Raw genomic sequence first — 19,231 nt, 5'->3', positions numbered from 1 at the left:
TGGTATGCTAAGTGCCCATTTTACCAATTACCACAATTTAGCATCAGAAAAATGGCCAACAGCACTTTGAAGATTGGATAAAAGAAAATGAGGACAGATTGGAAAGATGATACAATAGAAGCTGTCCTCCAGATGGGGTCTGTATAGTTGCAACACAACTTCTGCCCCCTTCCTATTCCAGCCCTTTTGAGATGAAGGCCAACATACAATCAACCTTCTAAATTAATTTTGTACCTGTCCACTAGCTTTTGGCAATTTCTGTACTTAGACCCCTAAATCTCTCTGCTCCTTCACAATTCTGAGCTCTTGTTATTTGGAAAATACTCTAATCTATCTTGGGTTCAAACTGGATGACCTCACACTTTTCTACATTGAATTCCATTGCCACAGTTTTGTCTACTTAATCTAGTTAACTCTGCAACTTTCTGCTCCCATCTACATTATTTACTGCGCCACCCAACAGTCAGCAAAACTCTTTAAAATCTTCATCCAAGTTCAAATATAGTGAACATCTGAGACCCCAGCACAAATCTCTGGGGTATATCACTAGTCACATCCAGCCAATTTGAATACATACCCAATTTCCCTACTCTCTGTCTCTCACTTCCTAACCAATTCCATATCTAAACCTCTCGGTTGCCTCCAATTCCTTATGTCTCTTACGTTGATTTTTGTCAAATGCCTTCTGCAAGTTGATATAAATAACATCTTCAGATGGTCATTTATCTGCCATATTTGTTATCACCTCAAAAAGTTCAACTAGGTTCGTTAGACATAACTTACCCTTTACAAATCCATGCCAGCTCTCTCTGATCAGCTCATATTTAACCAAGTGCTCAGTCACTCTTACTCAAATTTGTTATTAGGGACACTTACCCACAACTGACTAAGAAGCCTATGAACATAGTTAGTCTCTCCTACTCTCCTTAAATACAAAGTGGCATTGGCAGTGTCCAAAACCAAGAAGACAATTCGTAAAGATAGAACAGCTTGCTTTTGACTTCAATTGAAGTCAATTAAGTTGATCACATTTTATTTCAAAACATTCATATATAATTATTTTAGCCACATTTATATAACCACTTACTTTTTCAGGCAAGTCTTACCTTACTCAAGAGTTCAGATACTCCTCCTTCATTTAATGGAGCAAGTTTGGGTTTAATGATTTCTGAATTTGCCTGTAGTAAAGGTCGGGGGACAGAAATTAATACTTTGGATCATCATATCATAAAACGCTATTAGATTTAATCTTGCTGGTTTAGTGCTAGTCTACAGTATAGTATGCAAGAGGGTAACAAGGTAAATTTACAAACTTCTTGATTTAAAAAAAATTAAGGGTTGCTCCAAAAAGAATAGAAATACTACAGTGAGTGAGAATCAATTAAGAAAAACTGAAGGCAATAAAAATGGCGCTCTTACAGGTACATTAGTAGAACGAGAATTTGTAAAAGGGGAAGTTGGGGAAGTGATTTAAACCAAAGGTCAACAGTAATTAAGCAAAATATAAATAAATAAAAACAATCAATCATAGTAGTAAATTAGATCTACGGGATAAAATTAAAATTAACTGAATAGAGAATACCAACATTAAAAGGATCTGAATTGCATTAAGTAAAAATATTACCAAAAAATACATTTTGTCGAAGCTTTGTGTCTTGCATTCATCAGGACAATCGCAAGAATACCCTCCAATATCAGGGGAAGAAACAACTTTATATTGAATGAGAAGAGAGTGCTGATTGGATGGCAAGTGGACTCTGAACTGTGAAGGATTCCTTCACATGTGCGAAGACCATACAGCACTTGCATATGGATAGCAATGCTGTGACCATGTGCTCAATGCTGTGACCATGTGCTCAATGCTGTGACCACGTTGCTAGCCTATTCACCGATGTTCCACTTAAGGAAGCCATAGGTATTTGCACTGTAGCACTTTATCATGGCGATCTATGCCCACCACTATTGTATTCACTGAGCTTCTGAACTCAGCAACTTGCGCCGTTGAGTTCAGCTTTAATGATATCATGCACGCCCAAATAGATGGTGTTGCCATGGGATCCCCTCTAGGCCCAGCTCTTGCAAATATCTTTATTGGGTTCCATGAGAAACGTGTCTTTGATGTAATGACACCTAACCTCTTACCCCTTGCATGTTTCTGATATGTGGGTGATACGTTTGCTAGATTTAAATCCGTACCAGCGTGTAATAATTTCCTTGCATGTCTTAATGGGCTCCATCCTGTGCTCAAATTCACCTCTGAAATAGAGCAACCACATGAGCTCCCTTTCCTGAGCATGTTAATTGAGAAATCTACCAATAAGTTCTCTACCACAGTCTACCACAGGCCTACCTTCACGGGTCAATACACGCATTGGAATTCTTACAATTCCGTGCGCTATAAGATTGGTCTTATCGGCAATCTCAAATGGGACCTGAGCCATTTGCTCACCATGCAAGCTTGATGCTGAAATAGGGTGCATCAAAGGCATCCTGCGGGATAATGGCTACCCTGATCAGGTCATTTTGCACTGTATATCGCGCAAACTCATGAATGGGCCTAAGGCTATCACGTACAACCCTGAAAAATGCTCATATACCTCAGGTTACCCTGGAAGGGCAAGGTATCCCAAAAACTTGAGCAACAGGTGAAGATACTATGCTGATACTATGCAGTAGCAACACGAGTGGTATTCATCACTAACAGGACGCTGCTATCAAGCCAAAAAGATGTTTTGCCTAACACACAAATAAGTAATAAGGTACATGAATTCCAGTGCCAGTGTGATGCTAGGTATGCAGGCCGTATGTCCCAAAGACTGGCAGATCGTATCAAGCAGCATGACCCTTCTGCAGTTCTAAATGGGCAAGGTACAGTTTGTACCCAAGCAGCCTGTGCTTGTAACACTCAAAACAGTGTCCAACATTAGATGTGGTTCCACTGATTGGACAAAATTTGCTCAATAATCATCAGTGTGCTAACAATTATTCTGACAACTAATTTAATATTGTCAGTCGGGTTCGCAATGTGGCGCATTTACGTGTGCAGGAAGCTAGATATATTAATACTCAGGGCCCTGTTCTTTGAAGATAGAAAGAACATGTACACACATTGCACCTGTTTCAGCTAAACAAAATAAGTGACAGCCATTCACTGGTTCATTCCTCAGGGCAATACCTTGACCAATTAGAGTCAAACTGCCTGGTTTAAATTTCAAACAATGTTTGGCAGTTAACTGTCAGTTACCATTAACTGGTTCATTCTCCATGACAATGCCTCTGCTAATCAGAGTCCACTTGCCAACCAATCAGCATTCTCTTCTCATACAGTATAAAGTTGTTGCTTCCCCTGACATTGGTATTCTTCTGATTATCCTGATGAGTGCAAGGCAAAACACTTTGACAAAATGTCTTTTTTCAGCAATACTCAAGTTCTGTGCTACCAAACAACTATTTAAATAAAAAATGGTATTCATAAATAATAAATAGGAGTGATATACCCTGATGGTGGTTCTCTCTCAATCTTTGCTGATTCCATTTATATGCTTCATCATCTCTTTTAGTTCCGAAGCATGTAAACCCATAACATCAATTATCTGTTCTCTCCCCAGATGCTGAATTATCTGCTATGCTTTTCCAGCATTTTCTATGAATGTTTCAGATTTCCATCAACTTGCAGTTTTCTGCCATTTACTTAAATTAAAAATACTTGCAGTGTTCACTTTCCAGGAAAGTTGTATTCCTTAAAACATTAGTAAGTGCAGTTAAACTAAAGAGAAATGTTAATGAATTTATCATCTACATCAGAAGAGGTGAATGTAATGAAGTTGCTGTTGTTGTCACTGAGAAAATGTCCGAAGGGGAGAAATTTGTTCATGTAATGCTACTTCAATTATATAATTGAAGAATGGCGTGCGAGTCATGCAGATAGCCCACAATGCTGTCTGCTCCCGGGAAAATGGAGGTTAAGTCTGCAAAGGCGCTATGTGAATGAATCCCAAGCCACCCACCCACCCCCCCTCCCCATAACTTACTGGTCATTCAAGTTAATGTTGAAATTGTGCTCCAATAGATTTCATGCTTTAAGTTGATAATTAAGAGCAGGTGTCCCCATTTGCATAAGCATTAGGGCTTCATTACAAGAGTATAAAAAGGTATTCTTCACACTGGGAGGACTTGGAGGAGTCTATGTCTTTACTCTGCAATCTTGGAAATAAATCCATCTTAATGTACAGACTGGCTTCAGACTCTCTATTTCCTCAACATTCTCATATTGGATTTATCAACTCTGACCACTATTCTCATCTTTTCACTTGCCCTCTATTCTGTGTTCTTCAGAAAATGCAACACTTTTATTCTGAACTATCCGGTGTAATCCTGATTCCTCCTCATTTGTAGATCTATTATAACAAGCAGTAATTCATTCATTATTATTGATGTGAGCAATATATGCTGGCTTGGGGAAACAAGCTATCTGCCTTTGCTCACAGAAATTAAACAACCCACATGATTACAGAAACATTGCGATAAACCTGGAACTATGCTCTGGTTGAAGGGTAATAGCTTAATTTTGGTACACAAAAATAGGTGGAACTTTAATTTACCAAATTTAATTTAAACTCACTTTCTTTCCTGATGAAGTAAATTCTGCCTTTTCAAATTCTGCCACTTGCTCCAAGAGTTCTCTGACGTGAAATGAAAGGAAAAACACAAATTAGCAATCAAAACTGTTCTTACAAATTTTTTTTTAATGGAGTAAAAAGGTTACAGCTGATTATTAAAATGGTCTTTGCATCAGCTTTTAAATATAAATGCCTGTCATATATATACACAATGTGGACTATTTAATACTATTCCTTATAAACTAGTATTTGCAAGTCTCTTGTGACATTGCTTCCTGAAGTTGGAGGGTACACTGTTCTTATCTATGCCTTTTTACAGACCCCAACTCACCAGCAAAGCTTACGCATCTTACCAAACTATGTTTCCTGATTTTCATCAAGGTTAATTTATCAATGCTATGCTTGCTCTTAGTGCCCCTGGGCTCCCCACCACCTTCTGGATTCAAAGGGCTTGTTTCTGCAAGAATTCCAGCTCACCGGCAGCATGTAAGTGAGGCTTGTCCCTCAACATGGCATAGGCTTCATAACAGATGAGCGACAGGTGAATTCTGCTTGCTGAGTGTCGATTGTGCATCTAACATTAAAATTGGCATCAGCACCTCTGCAAAGGTTAGTGGAGGATTCAAATTACATAAACATGCTTAAAATTCATGCCTTTTATTGAGAACAACCCTGAAATATTTAATAATGGAGCGGTCTTCCAGAATTTTCTCCTCAGAAAATCATAAAGGTACACAAAAATGACATGGTTAACAATCACACCGTTTGACCTATCTATAAAAGAATGTGCCCATCATTAATGATTTTGGATGCCTCAGCCTCCATCAAAAGCCTGGGCTTGAATTTGATGTCTTCCCCCAGAATTATATTTTGTCAGCTGAAGGAGATGCTGTAGTCCAAGCATATGCAATAAGTGCCACTTCTCAAGTTGCATTACCAGGATTCTCAGTGCAGCTGGAACAGTGTGATGCAAAATGATTTAGAAGGGTTTCTGAGTTTCAGCAGTTGGTTTGAAAGCAAGCTACAGAATTAATTTTTCAAGTAAAAGTTTTACGTTTATCAACTACGTCATGTTCAGTTTCGGATCCAGAATATATCAGAGGACAAGTTATTTGCAATCAAACTGCAGAGTGAACTTTTTTTAGGTAATTTCACGTCATCAATTGTTAAGCTACATAACAGAAACAAAACCTAAGTCAGAGTTAGTTAGCCAGGCGCATTAAATCACAGTTAGCAATTTATTGCAAAGCAGAACCTGAACAAATATAGTCGCTTTCCTTTACTCAAAAGCTTTTTGGGCCACAACCAAACAGAATAAACTGAGCAAAATCTACCAATAAAAAAAAACAAACTCACTCAAAACACTTCTTCAGTTTTTTTACCCAACCATTTTTTCCAATTATACGGGCTAAAAATTTAGAATTTATGAAGTAGCAAACTTGTAAAAAAATATTTTGCTTTCCAGGTATTTTTTTTTAAAAAACGTGCATACAGAACTGCCCATTTCCTATGAGAAACTGACCTATTAATATTTGCCTCCTGAAGCCTAACTTCTGTCAAATAGCTGGAGTCGACTTTCTATTCCACCCATATTACCACACACTGCAGCTACTCCTGTTCCTGGCCAACACAGTTTTACTCCAGTCCACCTCACATGTTCTTTGCCTCTCAAGCCAGCTTCTAGCACATAGGTACTAAAACGAAGCATATAATAAACAGCTCTGCCATAGTACTCTCACCATTAACTTTTTCAACTAACCTCAAATGATGCTGTTTCCCTAAAGCATTTATATCAACCTTTTCTATTCCACTGTGGCCATTTATTCATACACCCACTTAGCTATAATTATTTATTTCCATTTACATATTAAGTATTTCTCTCCATTCTGTTTTGTGCCACTGGCTTTAGTTTGTCATACATGATCTTTCAGCCCAATCCAATTGTTCACACATGAATTTGGATGGCTTTTTCCACACCGATAATAATAAACTTGCACTTTTAAAAAGTTTAAATGATTCACCTGTTTTCCAGATCAGATATGTCTGTTTGTAACTTCAGGTACCATTTCTCAGCCTGACAGAACAGTTGACGCAGAAGCAGTACATTTGTGTAAGCTGTGTTGATAAGCTCAGACTCTACCTCACTGTGGACCACAACCTTCAGTCCATCTAGCATCTCCGCCACTTCATCCACAGTGAAAGTGTCCTCAGTCAATCTGGTAGTTAAACAAAAAAATTAAAATGATTAGAGTAATTCTAATTCATTAAACATTGCTTGCCCTTTATTGTATCTTTCTTCTACAAGAAAATTAATTTAATTTCCTACCACATTTTAGGCCACCATCATAACAATGATCATTCTCCAGTTAAGATGATAGGGAAAGTAGGATGTTCAGAATTTTTCAATGCCAATTTTGAGGCAGCTGCTGGAATATGTGCAGGCACAGATTTCACTTGGTATTTTTGTGCAATAAGACTGAACTCTGGAACTTGCCTAAAAGGGAAAATTGTAGTCCTCAGGAGGAGATTGCGCACTCTGAAGAAGGACTTATGCACACTCTCCACCAGCGTGGATGCACACACCTTGGAGGGGCCTCTGAGGGAGACAGCTAGGTTGTCACATGGTGAGCGCACATCACAAGTGAGCAGGAACGCCGAGTCCCGGTTGGAGGGTGTAGGACACTGCAAGCTCTGCTAAGCCACGGGTTGTCAGCCACAAAAAGGACAATTTTGGAACAGCAACAGAAAATGTGTCAGGCTCTGTCAGCACTTCCAGAGGCACTGTGTGCCTTGGACAGAGACTGGAGCAGTCCACCTCTATTATGAGTGCCATGACAAGTCAGGCCTTTGCGCTGATAACAATCTTCATGGAAAGAATGGCCATCTGCATAGGGAATCAGTCATGGCAAACAACCAAGCGCATGCTGTCCCACAACAATCGTCTGCACCCTCAGTCTGCCACTTTAAATAGGATAGAGGAAAGAGTTATTCAGTGCCTTAGTGAAATGCAGCAACATGCTCTCCAGCTCTTGGCTGGCCGGAAAGTGAAAGTGAGCTATGAGAGGGAAGATGGTGAAAGAGCACAAAAAGTTGGGTATGCTGCTCACTTTTCATTCTTTGCCCCCTACACCCAGTCAGAGCCCCATATACTGCCTCCTTCCCTGATGACCGAATCTACCCCTGCACAGATGCAAGTGGGGCAGAGTTTGGCAAAGTCCTCAACTCTCAAAACCTAGAGGGAATTTGTAATGCGCATCTCAGCAGAGCAAGAAAGAAGCAGCCTGCCTCCAGCTCTGCTGAAGCTGTAGGATTAATACTATGTAGAATTAACAGGAAAAGGAAAAGAAAGACTTTTTAAGCTGCAGGGTGGATGAGCTGACTGGCCATGGCACTGTGGTACATGAAGCCATTCAAGTGGGGCAAAAATAGGTGCTCTGTATCTAAACGCACGTAACATTCGAAACAAAACAGATGAATTGGTAGTGCAAATAGAAATTTTACAAAGTATCATCTGATAGCCATTACAGAGACCTGGCGACAGGGTGACATAGATAGGGACCTGAATATTGAAGAGTATGTAACATTTAGGAAGATCAGGAAGTTAGGAAAAGGTAGAGGGGTGGCTCTGTTAATTAATGATGGTATTAGCACATCACAGGGGGATGACCTAAATTCTGGAAACCAGGGTGTAGAAGCGGTTTGGGTTGAGATGAAAAATAAAGGCAAGAAGTCACTTGTGGGAGTGGTGTACAGGCCCCCTAATTGTCACTACACGGTAGGACAGAGTATAAAAAAGATAATGGGAGCTTGTCTGAAAGCTACAGTGATAATCAAGGGAGATAAGAAATAAGGAGGGAGAAGATTAAATATGAGGGTAAACTAGCCAGTAATATAAAAGAAGATTGCAAGAGTTTTTTTTTAGATATATAAAGGGTAAGAGAGAGGCAAAAGTGGACATTGGGCCGCTGGAAAATGATGCTGGAGCAGTAGTAGTGAGGAACAAAGAAATGGCGGAGGAACTGAATAGGTACTTTGCATCAGTCTTCACGGTGGAAGACACGAGTAACATCGTCAAAGTTCAAGAGAGTCGGGGGGCAGGGGTGAGTATGGTGGCCATTACCAAGGAGAAGGTGCTAGGAAAACTGAAAGGTCTGAAGGTGGATATATCACCTGGACCAGATGGATTACACCCAGAGTTCTGAAGGAGGTAGCTGAAGAGATAGTGGAGGCATTAGTGGTGATCTTTCAGGAATTACTGGAGTCAGGGAGGGTCCCAGAGGACTGGAAAATTGCTAATGTAACCCCCCGTTTAAGAAGGGATTGAGGCAAAAGACGGGAAATTACAGGCTGATTAGCCTGACCTCAGTCGTTGGTAAGATTTTAGAGTCCATTATTAAGGATGAGATTTCAGAATACTTGGAAGTGCTTGATAAAATAGGGCAAAGTCAGCATGGTTTCATCAAGGGGAGGTCATGCCTGACAAATCTGTTAGAATTCTTTGAGGAGGTAACGAGTAGATTAGACAAAGGAGAGCCAATGGATGTTATCGACTTAGACTTCCAGAAGGACTTTGACAAGGTGAAACACAGGAGGCTGCTCAGTAAGATAAGAGCCATGGTGTTAGAGGCAAGGTACTAGCATGGATAGAAGATTGGCTGTCTGGCAGGAGGCACAGGGTGGGGATAAGGGGGTCCCTCTCAGGATGGCGGCCGGTGACCAGTGGAGTTCCGCAGGGTTCAGTGTTGGGACCACAACTTTTCACATTATACATTAATGATCTAGATGAAGGAACTGAGGGCATCCTGGCTAAGTTTGCAGATGATACAAAGATAGGTGGAGGGACAGGTAGTATTGAGGAGGCGGGGAGGCTGCAGAAGGATTTAGACAGGTTAGGAGAATGGGCAAAGAAGTGGCAGATGGAATATAATGTGGGGAAGTGTGAGGTCATTCACTTTGGTAGGAAGAATAGAGGCATAGACTATTTTCTACATGGGGAGAGAATTCAGAAATCTGGAGTGCAAAGGGACTTGGGAGCCCTAGTCCAGAATTCTCTTAAGGTTAACTTGCAGGTTGAGTCGGTAGTTAGGAAGGCAAATGCATTGTTGGCATTTTTTTCGAGAGGACTAGAATATAAAAGCAGGGATGTGCTGCTGAGGCTTTATAAGGCTCTGGTCAGACCACATTTAGAATATTATGAGCAATTTTGGGCCCCATATCTCAGGAAGGATGTTCTGGCCCTGGAGAGGGTCCAGAGGAGGTTCACAAGAACGATCCCAGGAATGAAAGGCTTAACATATGAGGAACATTTGAGGACTCTGGGTCTATACTCAATGGAGTTTAGAAAGGTGAGCGGTGGGGGGGGGATCTGATTGAAACTTACAGAATACTGAAAGGCCTGGATAGAGTGGACTGGGAAGATGTTTCCATTAGTAGGAGAGACTAGGACCCAAGGGCACAGCCTCAGAGTAAAGGGAAGACTTTTTAGAACAGAGATGAGGAGAAACTTCTTTAGCCGGAGAGTAGTGAATCTATGGAATTCATTGCCACAGAAGGCTGTGGAAGCCAGGTCATTGAATGTATTTAAGACCGAGATAGATAGGTTCTCGATTGGTAAGGGATCAAGGGTTACAGGGGAAGGCGGGAGAATGGGGTTGAAAAACTTATCAGCCATGATTGAATGGCGGAGCAGACTCGATGGGCCGAATGGCCTAATTTCTGCTCCTATGTCTTATGGTCTTATGGTCTTATTTTAATCTGCATATAGGCTGGAAAAATCAGATGGGCAAATGCAACCTAGATGAGGAGTTCATAGAATATTTTCAGGATAGTTTCTTAGAACAGCACGTTCTGGAGCCAACCAGAGAGCAGGTTATACTAAACCTGGCACTGTACAACAAGATAGGATTAATTGATAACCTCATAGTGAAGGCACCCCTAGGTAGCAGCGATCATATGATGATTGAATTTTGCATTCATTTTGAGGGTGAGACAGGTGCGTCCAAAACCAGTATTTTAAACTTAAATAAGGACAATTATGAGGGCATGAAAGCAGAGCAAGCTAAAGTGAACTAGCAAATGAGGTTGAGGGATAGGTCAAGAGAGGTTCAGTGGCAGACATTTAAAGGGACATTTCAGAAAGCACAGGAAAGAAACATTCCAATGAGAAAGACAAATTCCAAGGGGACGGCCTACCATCTGTGGTTCACTAAAAAAGTTAAAGACAGTTTCAAACTTATAGTAAAAAAAAAGCAAATTCAAGTAGTAAGATTGGAAAGAATATAAAAAAAAGCAAAGAATGACAAAAAGATTAATAAGGAGAGAAAGCTAGCTAGTGATATAGGAGACAGGTTGTAAGGGTTTCTATAGATATTAAAATAAGAAAAGAGTTAACAAAGTGAGCGTTGATCCTATAGAAAATGCACCTGGGCAACTGATAACGGAAAGTAGGGAGATAGTGGATGAATTAAACAGGTATCTTGCATCAGTCTTCACTATAGAGGACACAAGTAATAACCCAGAAATAGCTGTAAATCAGGAAACGGAAGGGAGGGAGGAACTCAGGAAAATTACAATCATCAGGGAAGGGGTATTAAGCAAATTGTTGAGGATATGGACTGACAAATTCCCGGGTCTGGATGGACTTCACCCTTAGGTCTTGAAAGAAGTGACCAGTGGGATAGTTGATGCATTGTTTTAATTTTCCAAAATTTCCTAGATTCAGGAAAGGTTCCATTAGATTGGAAAATAGTAAATGTAACTCCTTTATTCAAAAAGGGAGACAGACAGAAAGCAGGAAGCTACAGGCCAGTTAGCCTAACACCTGTCATAGGGAAAATATTAGAAGTTATTATTAAGAATGTTATAGCAGGGCACTTAGAAAAATTCAAGGCAATCAAGCAGAGTCAACATGGTTTTGTGAAAGGGAAATCATGTGTAACCAATTTATTGGAATTCTTTGTAGGAGTAACATGCGCAGCGGATAAAGGGGAGCCTGTAAACATGTACTTGGATTTCCAGAAGACATTTGATAAGGTGCCACATCAAAGATTATTACAGAAAATAAAAGCGCACAGTGTAGGGGCTAACATATTAGCATGGATAGAAGATTGGATGGCTGGAAGAAAGCAGAGAGTATGCATAAATGAATCTTTTTCAGATTGGCAGGATTTGACGAATGGAGTCCCAAAGGGGTCTGTACTGGGGCCTCAGCTTTTTATGATTCACATCAATGACTTAGATGAGGGGAGTGAAGGTATAGTAGTTAAGTTTGCAGATGACACAAAGATAGGTAGGAAAGTATGTTGCGAAAAGGACATGAAGGAGTTGCAAATAGATAGGTTGAGTGAGTGGGCAAAGATCTGGCAAGTGGAGTTTAATGTGGGAAAATGAGAAGTTGTTCATTTTTGCAGGAAGAATAAAAAAGCAGAGTATTACTTAAATGGAGAACAGCTACATAATTCTGAGATGCAGAGGGATCTAGGTGTTCTTGTACGAGTCACAAAAAATTAGTATGCAGGTACAGCAAGTAATTAAGAAGAATAATGGAATGCTATCCTTTATTATGGGAGGAGTTGAACATAAAAGTAAAGATAAAAACAAAAAAACTGCGGATGCTGGAAATCCAAAACAAAAACAGAATTACCTGGAAAAACTCAGCAGGTCTGGCAGCATCGGCGGAGAAGAAATGAGTTGACGCTTCGAGTCCTCATGACCCTTCGACAGAACTTGAGTTCGAGTCCAAGATAGAGTTGAAATATAAGCTGGTTTAAGGTGTGTGAGGGGGGCGGAGAGATTAGTGGAGGGGGTTGGTGTGGTTGTAGGGACAAACAAGCAGTGATAGAAGCAGATCATCAAAAGATGTCAACAACAATAGAACAAAAGAACACATAGGTGTTAAAGTTGGTGATATTATCTGAACAAATGTGCGAATTAAGAATGGATGGTAGGGCACTCAAGGTATAGCTCTAGTGGGGGTGGGGAGAGCATAGAAGATTTTAAAATATTTAAAAATAATGGAAATAGGTGGGAAAAGAAAAATCTATATAATTTATTGGAAAAAAAAAGGAAGGGGGAAACAGAAAGGGGGTGGGGATGGGGGAGGGAGCTCAAGACCTAAAGTTGTTGAATTCAGTATTCAATCCGGAGGGCTGTAAAGTGCCTAGTCGGAAGATGAGGTGTTGTTCCTCCAGTTTGCGTTGGGCTTCACTGGAACAATGCAGCAAGCCAAGGACAGACATGTGGGCAAGAGAGCAGGGTGGAGTGTTAAAATGGCAAGCGACAGGGAGGTTTGGGTCATTCTTGCGGACAGACCGCAGGTGTTCTGCAAAGCGGTCACCCAGTTTATGTTTGGTCTCTCCAATGTAGAGGAGACCACATTGGGAGCAACGAATGCAGTAGACTAAGTTGGGGGAAATGCAAGTGAAATGCTGCTTCACTTGAAAGGAGTGTTTGGGCCCTTGGACGGTGAGGAGAGAGGAAGTGAAGGGGCAGGTGTTGCATCTTTTGCGTGGGCATGGGGTGGTGCCATAGGATGGGGTTGAGGAGTAGGGGGTGATGGAGGAGTGGACCAGGGTGTCCCGGAGGGAACAATCCCTAAGGAATGCCGATAGGGGGGCTGAAGGGAAGATGTGTTTGGTGGTGGCATCATGCTGGAATTGGCAGAAATGGCGGAGGATGATCCTTTGAATGCGGAGGCTGGTGGGGTGATAAGTGAGGACAAGGGGGACCCTATCATGTTTCTGGGAGGGAGGAGAAGGCGTGAGGGCGGATGCGCGGGAGATGGGCCGGACACGGTTGAGGGCCCTGTCAACGACCGTGGGTGGAAAACCTCGGTTAAGGAAGAAGGAGGACATGTCAGAGGAACTGTTTTTGAAGGTAGCTTCATCGGAACAGATGCAACGGAGGCGAAGGAACTGAGAGAATGGGATGGAGTCCTTACAGGAAGCGGGGTGTGAGGAGCTGTAGTCGAGGTAGCTGTGGGAGTCGGTGGGTTTGTAATGGATATTGGTGGACAGTCTATCACCAGAGATTGAGACAGAGAGGTCAAGGAAGGGAAGGGAAGTGTCAGAGATGGACCACGTGAAAATGATGGAGGGGTGGAGACTGGAAGCAAAATTAATAAATTTTTCCAAGTCCCAACGAGAGCATGAAGCAGCACCGAAGTAATCATCGATGTACCGGAGAAAGAGTTGTGAAGGGGGCCGGAGTAGGACTGGAACAAGGAATGTTCCACATACCCCATAAAGAGACAGGCATAGCTGGGGCCCATGCGGGTACCCATAGCCACACCTTTTATTTGGAGGAAGTGAGAGGAGTTGAAGGAGAAATTGTTCAGCGTGAGAACAAGTTCAGCCAGACGGAGGAGAATAGTGGTGGATGGGGATTGTTCGGGCCTCTGTTCGAGGAAGAAGCTAAGGGCCCTCAGACCATCCTGGTGGGGGATGGAGATGTAGAGGGATTGGACGTCCATGGTGAAGAGGAAGCGGTTGGGGCCAGGGAACTGGAAATTGTTGATGTGACATAAGGTATCAGAGGAATCACGGATGTAGGTGGGAAGGGACTGGACAAGGGGAGAGAGAAGGGAGTCAAGATAACGAGAAATTAGTTCTGTGGGGTAGGAGCAAGCAGATCTTTGCTTACTTAATTAACCTTTGTGGCCTCCTTATGTCCTCTTCACAATTTACTTCCCTGCCTTTGTCGTCAGCATATTTAGCAACCACACCGTTGATCCCTTCATAAGAACATAAGAAAAAGGAACAGGAGTAGACCATTTGGCCGTTCAAGCTTGTTCCGCCATTCAATATGATCATGGCTGATCATCTTGTGTTTTGATTTCCACATTTCCATGTAACCTTTGATTTCCTTGCCTAACAAGAATCTCTCTACCTCTGCCTTAAAAATATTCAATGACCCCACCTCCACCACCTCCTGAGGGGCAGTTCTGTTTGTGGATTTTGGGTAGGAGACAGAAGTGGGCCATCAGAGGTTGGGCAACTATCAGGTTGGAAGCTGTGGGAGGAAGATCCCCAGAGGAGATGAGGTCAGTGACAGTCCTGGAAACAATGGCTTGATGTTCAGTGGTGGGGTCATGGTCCAGGGAGAGGTAGGAGGAAGTGTCGGCGAGTTGATGTAAAAGTAAAGATGTTATGCTTCAGTTATACTGGGCATTGGTGAGGCCTCACCTCAAATGCTATGTGCAGTTTTGATCTCCTTATTTAAGGAAGGATGTAAATGCATTGGAGGCAGTTCAAAGGAGGTTCACTAGATTGATACCTGGAATGAGTGGGTTGTCTTATGAGGAAAGGTTGGGCAGATTGGGCTTGTTTCCACTGGAGTTTAGAAGAATGAGGGGTTACTTGACTAAAGTATATAAGATCCTGAATGGTCTTGACAAGGTGGACGTGGATAGGAAGTTTCATCTTGTGGGTGAGTCCAGTACAAGGGGGCACTGTTTTAAAATTAGGGGTCACCCTAATAGGTCAGAGATGAGGAGAATTTTTTTCTCTCGGGGGTGGTGCATCTTTGGAACTCTCTGCCTCAGGAGGTGGTGGAGGTGGGGTCATTGAATATTTTTAAGGCAAAGGTAGAGAGATTCTTGTTAGGCAAGGATATCAAAGGTTACATGGAAATGTGGAAATCAAAACACAAGATGATCAGCCATGATCATATTGAATGGCGGAACAGGCTTGAACGGCCAAATGGTCTACTCCTGTTCCTTTTTCTTATGTTCTTACGAAGGGATCAACGGTGTGGTTGCTAAATTTGCTGACGACAAAGGCAGGGAAGTAAATTGTGAAGAGGACATAAGGAGGCCACAAAAGTTAAGTAAGTAGGCAAAGATCTGGCAAATGAGAGCATAATGTGGGCCAATGTGAAATTGTCCATTTTAGCACGAAGAGTAAAAAAGCTTATCTAAATGATGAGAGATTGCAGAGTTCTGAGATGCAGAGGGATCTGGGTGTCCTTGTGCATGAATCATGAAAGGCTAGTATGTAGGTACAGCAAGTAATTAGGAAAGCTAATAGAATGTTATCGTTTATTGTGAGGGGAATTTATTACAAAAGTAGGGAGGTTATGCTTCAGTGTACAGGGCACCAGTGAGACCACATCTGGAGTACTGTGTACGGTACTGGTTTCCTTATTTGAGGAAAGATATAAATGCGTTAGGAGCAGTTCAGAGAAGGTTTACTCGGCTAATACCAGGAATGGGCGGGTTCTCTTATGAGGAAAGGCTGGACAGCTTAGGCCTGGAGTTTAGAAAACTAAGAGGTAACTTGATTGAAAGCTTTAAAATCTTGAGGGGTCTTGACAGGGTGCACGTGGAAAGGATGTTCCCTCTTGTGGGAAAATCCAGAACTAGGGGTCACTGTTTAAAAATAAGGGGTCGCTCATTTAAGACAGAGATGAGGAGAAATTTCTTCTCTCAAAGGGTTGAGAGTCTTTGGAACTCTGCTTCCACTGTCTTTTGAGGAAGAGAATCTTTGAATATTTTTAAGGCACAGCTAGATAGATTCTTGATTAACAAGGGGGTGAAAGGTTATCGGGAGTAGGCAGGATGTGGGATTGAGGTTACAATCAGATCAGCCATGACTAACTGAATGGAAGAGTAGGCTCGAGGGCCGAGTGGACTACTCCTGCTCAATGGGGATTCACTTTGGTGATTCTAAGAATGTCACTGGTGTAAACTTAATTGTCCAGCCGTATCCAATGTTGTCTTCTGTCTTTCAAATGGACATTAACCTTGAGGAGAATATTATCACCAGAGTGGAAGACAAACAAAGGGTGTGAAGAAGATGGAGGGATTTTTTACTGTAAGATTGATGTTCCATATAGGGGGTTGGGAGCTGTGGATTTAGGATTGTTGCACCATAAGACATCACTCAGGTCTACTGGACCATGCCTGGATGTGTCCATCACAAGTTTCTCTGACAGCAAAGTAAGCAGCTGCAGGCACCCTGGCCACATCAGGCTTCTACTGCTCAAAGAATGCAATGTAGTCCTTATCTTCCTCCTCCTGCAGCTCCATTCCTCTCTGCAGCCCCATGTTGTATAAGGCACAGTAGACCACTAGCCATGAAGGACACCCTAGTTGATACATACTGATGGATATGCCCAGGTTTATCCAGGCACCTGAATCACATTTTCAGCAACCCAATGGCTTGCTCAATGAGCGCTCTTGTGCTCATGTTGCTGTGGCTGTATGTTTCCTCAGCATCTGTGGTAGGATCCTCACTAGTGTTACTTGTCTCCAAGGATTCACCATTGACTCAGTGTAGATGTGTAAAGGCTGTGGGCGATCTGACTTCCAGGGTATCTTGCACAGACGGTGGTCACATACAGCTGCACATTGATGGTGTGGAAACACTTCTGATTACCAAAGGCTCCTGGTTGATCCGTGACACCCTGATTGCCACAAGCAAACAGTCTGCGCCTCTCTTGTCATGAAAACGTGCTTTATGTCAAATAATGATTTTTAACTCACTGGCTGGAAACCCAAATTGAACTTCTTAATTACAGAGACTAAAGATGACTTGAGCTCACAGCCAAAGACGGCTATCCAATTTACATCACTGTATCTTCCACATAATCCAATGAGATGGAGACACCATGTCTGCAAAGACCCATCAAAAGTAGTGACCACGGGAATATGAATGAACCACAGGAATGAGTGAACCACAAGAATATGAGTGAACCACAGGAATATGAATGAACCACAGGAATATGAATGAACCATGTATCCTGTCCCCATTGGGAAGGCATCAAGGCATTCGCCCGAGGTATTCAACTGGTGGGCACAAACCATTAAACCTAATTGCTTGAACAATGGGATCCTGGCTGAGAAGGAAGATTCCCAGACATGAACCGACTAAGTTATAAGGGGGACAACACTAGTGATGGGCGTTTGAATCACTGGGTGACAGTCATGTGACAGATCAGCTCTTTACGTGTATAAGCTTCTGGTTTCTCTGCAATAAGAGGGCATAAAGCTGAGACACTGACAAGAGAACAGCCGAGTAGGGGCCCTCCTTCCTCCCTCTCTCACCAACCTACCTTGCGAGCTTCCAAACTCTGTGTGCTGACCGTGACCACCCAGGGACGCTCCTGCTGCAGACAGACACTTCGTGAAGGAAATCAACACCGCATTACTGTCTCCAGAAGGACAGCAAAATCAGCTGGCTACTTCTTGAATTGGATCCATAAGGGGAACCACAGGACCACCGAATTCATCCTGAGGCCAGCCAAGTCATCAAACTATAGACTGTATATCCCTTCTAATTCTCTAGACTTTAATTCAATTAATCTATCTTTCCCCGATGTAACATATGTCTGTGTGTGTGTGTGTTTTTATAAAACTCGGAATGTATTTTCTAAATTTTTACTTAGACTGGGTTAAGTATATTAAAGCTAACCGCTTTCTTTGTTAAACTCAAGAAAACCTGACTGATTGCGCTGTGATCATAAAATAACCAAACAGTCAAACTGATGTTTAATTGGCAAGTATAACCGTTTGACAAAAAGCCTTGGCTGGAATTTTCTGCGCCGCCCCCCCCCCCCCCCCCCCCCCCCCCCCCCCCCCCCCCCCCCCCCCAACCCACCCACCCACCCACCCACCCATTTAGGCTTCCATTCACTTTGGCAGGACCAGAACATGTCGCCGCCAGGAGGAGCTGGAAAATCCTGCCCCCTGTTACTGTCAAATGAGGAGTGAGGAAAGAGGGGAGCCATTCATCCCCTCCTCACCTGATCAAAACACTCTGTAGCTGTTGAAATTCAGCCACAGCAGCAAAATGTGAGAGCCCTCTGGTTCTGACTGGCCTCATCAGTAGCAAAGTGTGCACAAGTGACGGCTTTTGTGGCACCAATCACTTGGGAAATGGATTTGTAGGCAGCAGATAATGAAGTTCCAACACCACGGGTCCCTGGAATAACCTAGAGGTGAAGAAATTCAGGGTAGTTGGTGACCATGATGGCATGCCACCTGATCCATTGGGAAGATTTTGGGTCCATTCAGTAATGATCTGCCATGAAACTCAGAGCCTGAGACACTGCTGCTCAGTCATATAGAGAAAGATGATCCTCTGCCTACATACGTTGTGTTGAGGGTATTGCCACCCTTGAGATGATGTATCCATCCCCTCTGCCCCACAGAGCAGCAAATGGCTGAGCAAAGAACAGCTGCTGCTGTTGTTGTTGCTCCTGCTGCTAGTGCTGCTCCTCCTGTTCCTCATTAGAGGTCCAAAGCAGAGCTGCAAAAGCCCATGCTGCAGTGAAGGCTGACAGCGTGGATGCGCAAATCAAGGTGAATGAAGTTCAAGTTAGCAGAAATGACTTCCAAAATGTTGGAAATCATTTGTAAAGCAGGAAAAGCATATGCTCAGAACAAGTCCTGTGAGCAAAGGCCTTTCACACAGGTTAGGAAGCAACTCTGCTGTTTGAGTCCCTAAAGGCTTTCTAGTACGTCAGTTTTACAGAGAATTAATCCACTCTGTGCTCTCATCTTGTTGACCTTGGCAAGTTTCACACAGTTGAGGGAACCCATGCACCGGCTGTTAAAATCAGAATGCTGCATTAAATTTACAAGTAATTGTATATATTTTTTTATAGTCATTCAT

The 19,231-nt window shown here is 42.5% G+C and overlaps 1 protein-coding gene across 3 annotated transcripts in view; it reads right to left on the bottom strand.

The window, feature by feature from the left end:
- lztfl1 (leucine zipper transcription factor-like 1) overlaps nt 1–19,231 on the bottom strand; it is a 51,755-nt gene that overhangs the window by 18,643 nt on the left and 13,881 nt on the right. For all 3 annotated transcript variants that reach the window (XM_041185135.1, XM_041185133.1, XM_041185136.1), the window contains 3 exons: nt 6,641–6,835; nt 4,622–4,682; nt 1,107–1,178 (listed from right to left, as the gene is read on the bottom strand). In XM_041185135.1, the coding sequence (XP_041041069.1) occupies nt 1,107–1,178; nt 4,622–4,682; nt 6,641–6,835 (328 nt within the window). The remainder of the gene's footprint in view (nt 1–1,106; nt 1,179–4,621; nt 4,683–6,640; nt 6,836–19,231) is intronic.

Source organism: Carcharodon carcharias, chromosome 3, assembly GCF_017639515.1.
Source record: "Carcharodon carcharias isolate sCarCar2 chromosome 3, sCarCar2.pri, whole genome shotgun sequence".
Taxonomy (NCBI): Eukaryota; Metazoa; Chordata; class Chondrichthyes; order Lamniformes; family Lamnidae; genus Carcharodon; species Carcharodon carcharias.
This window is presented reverse-complemented; position numbering and strand designations above follow the sequence as displayed.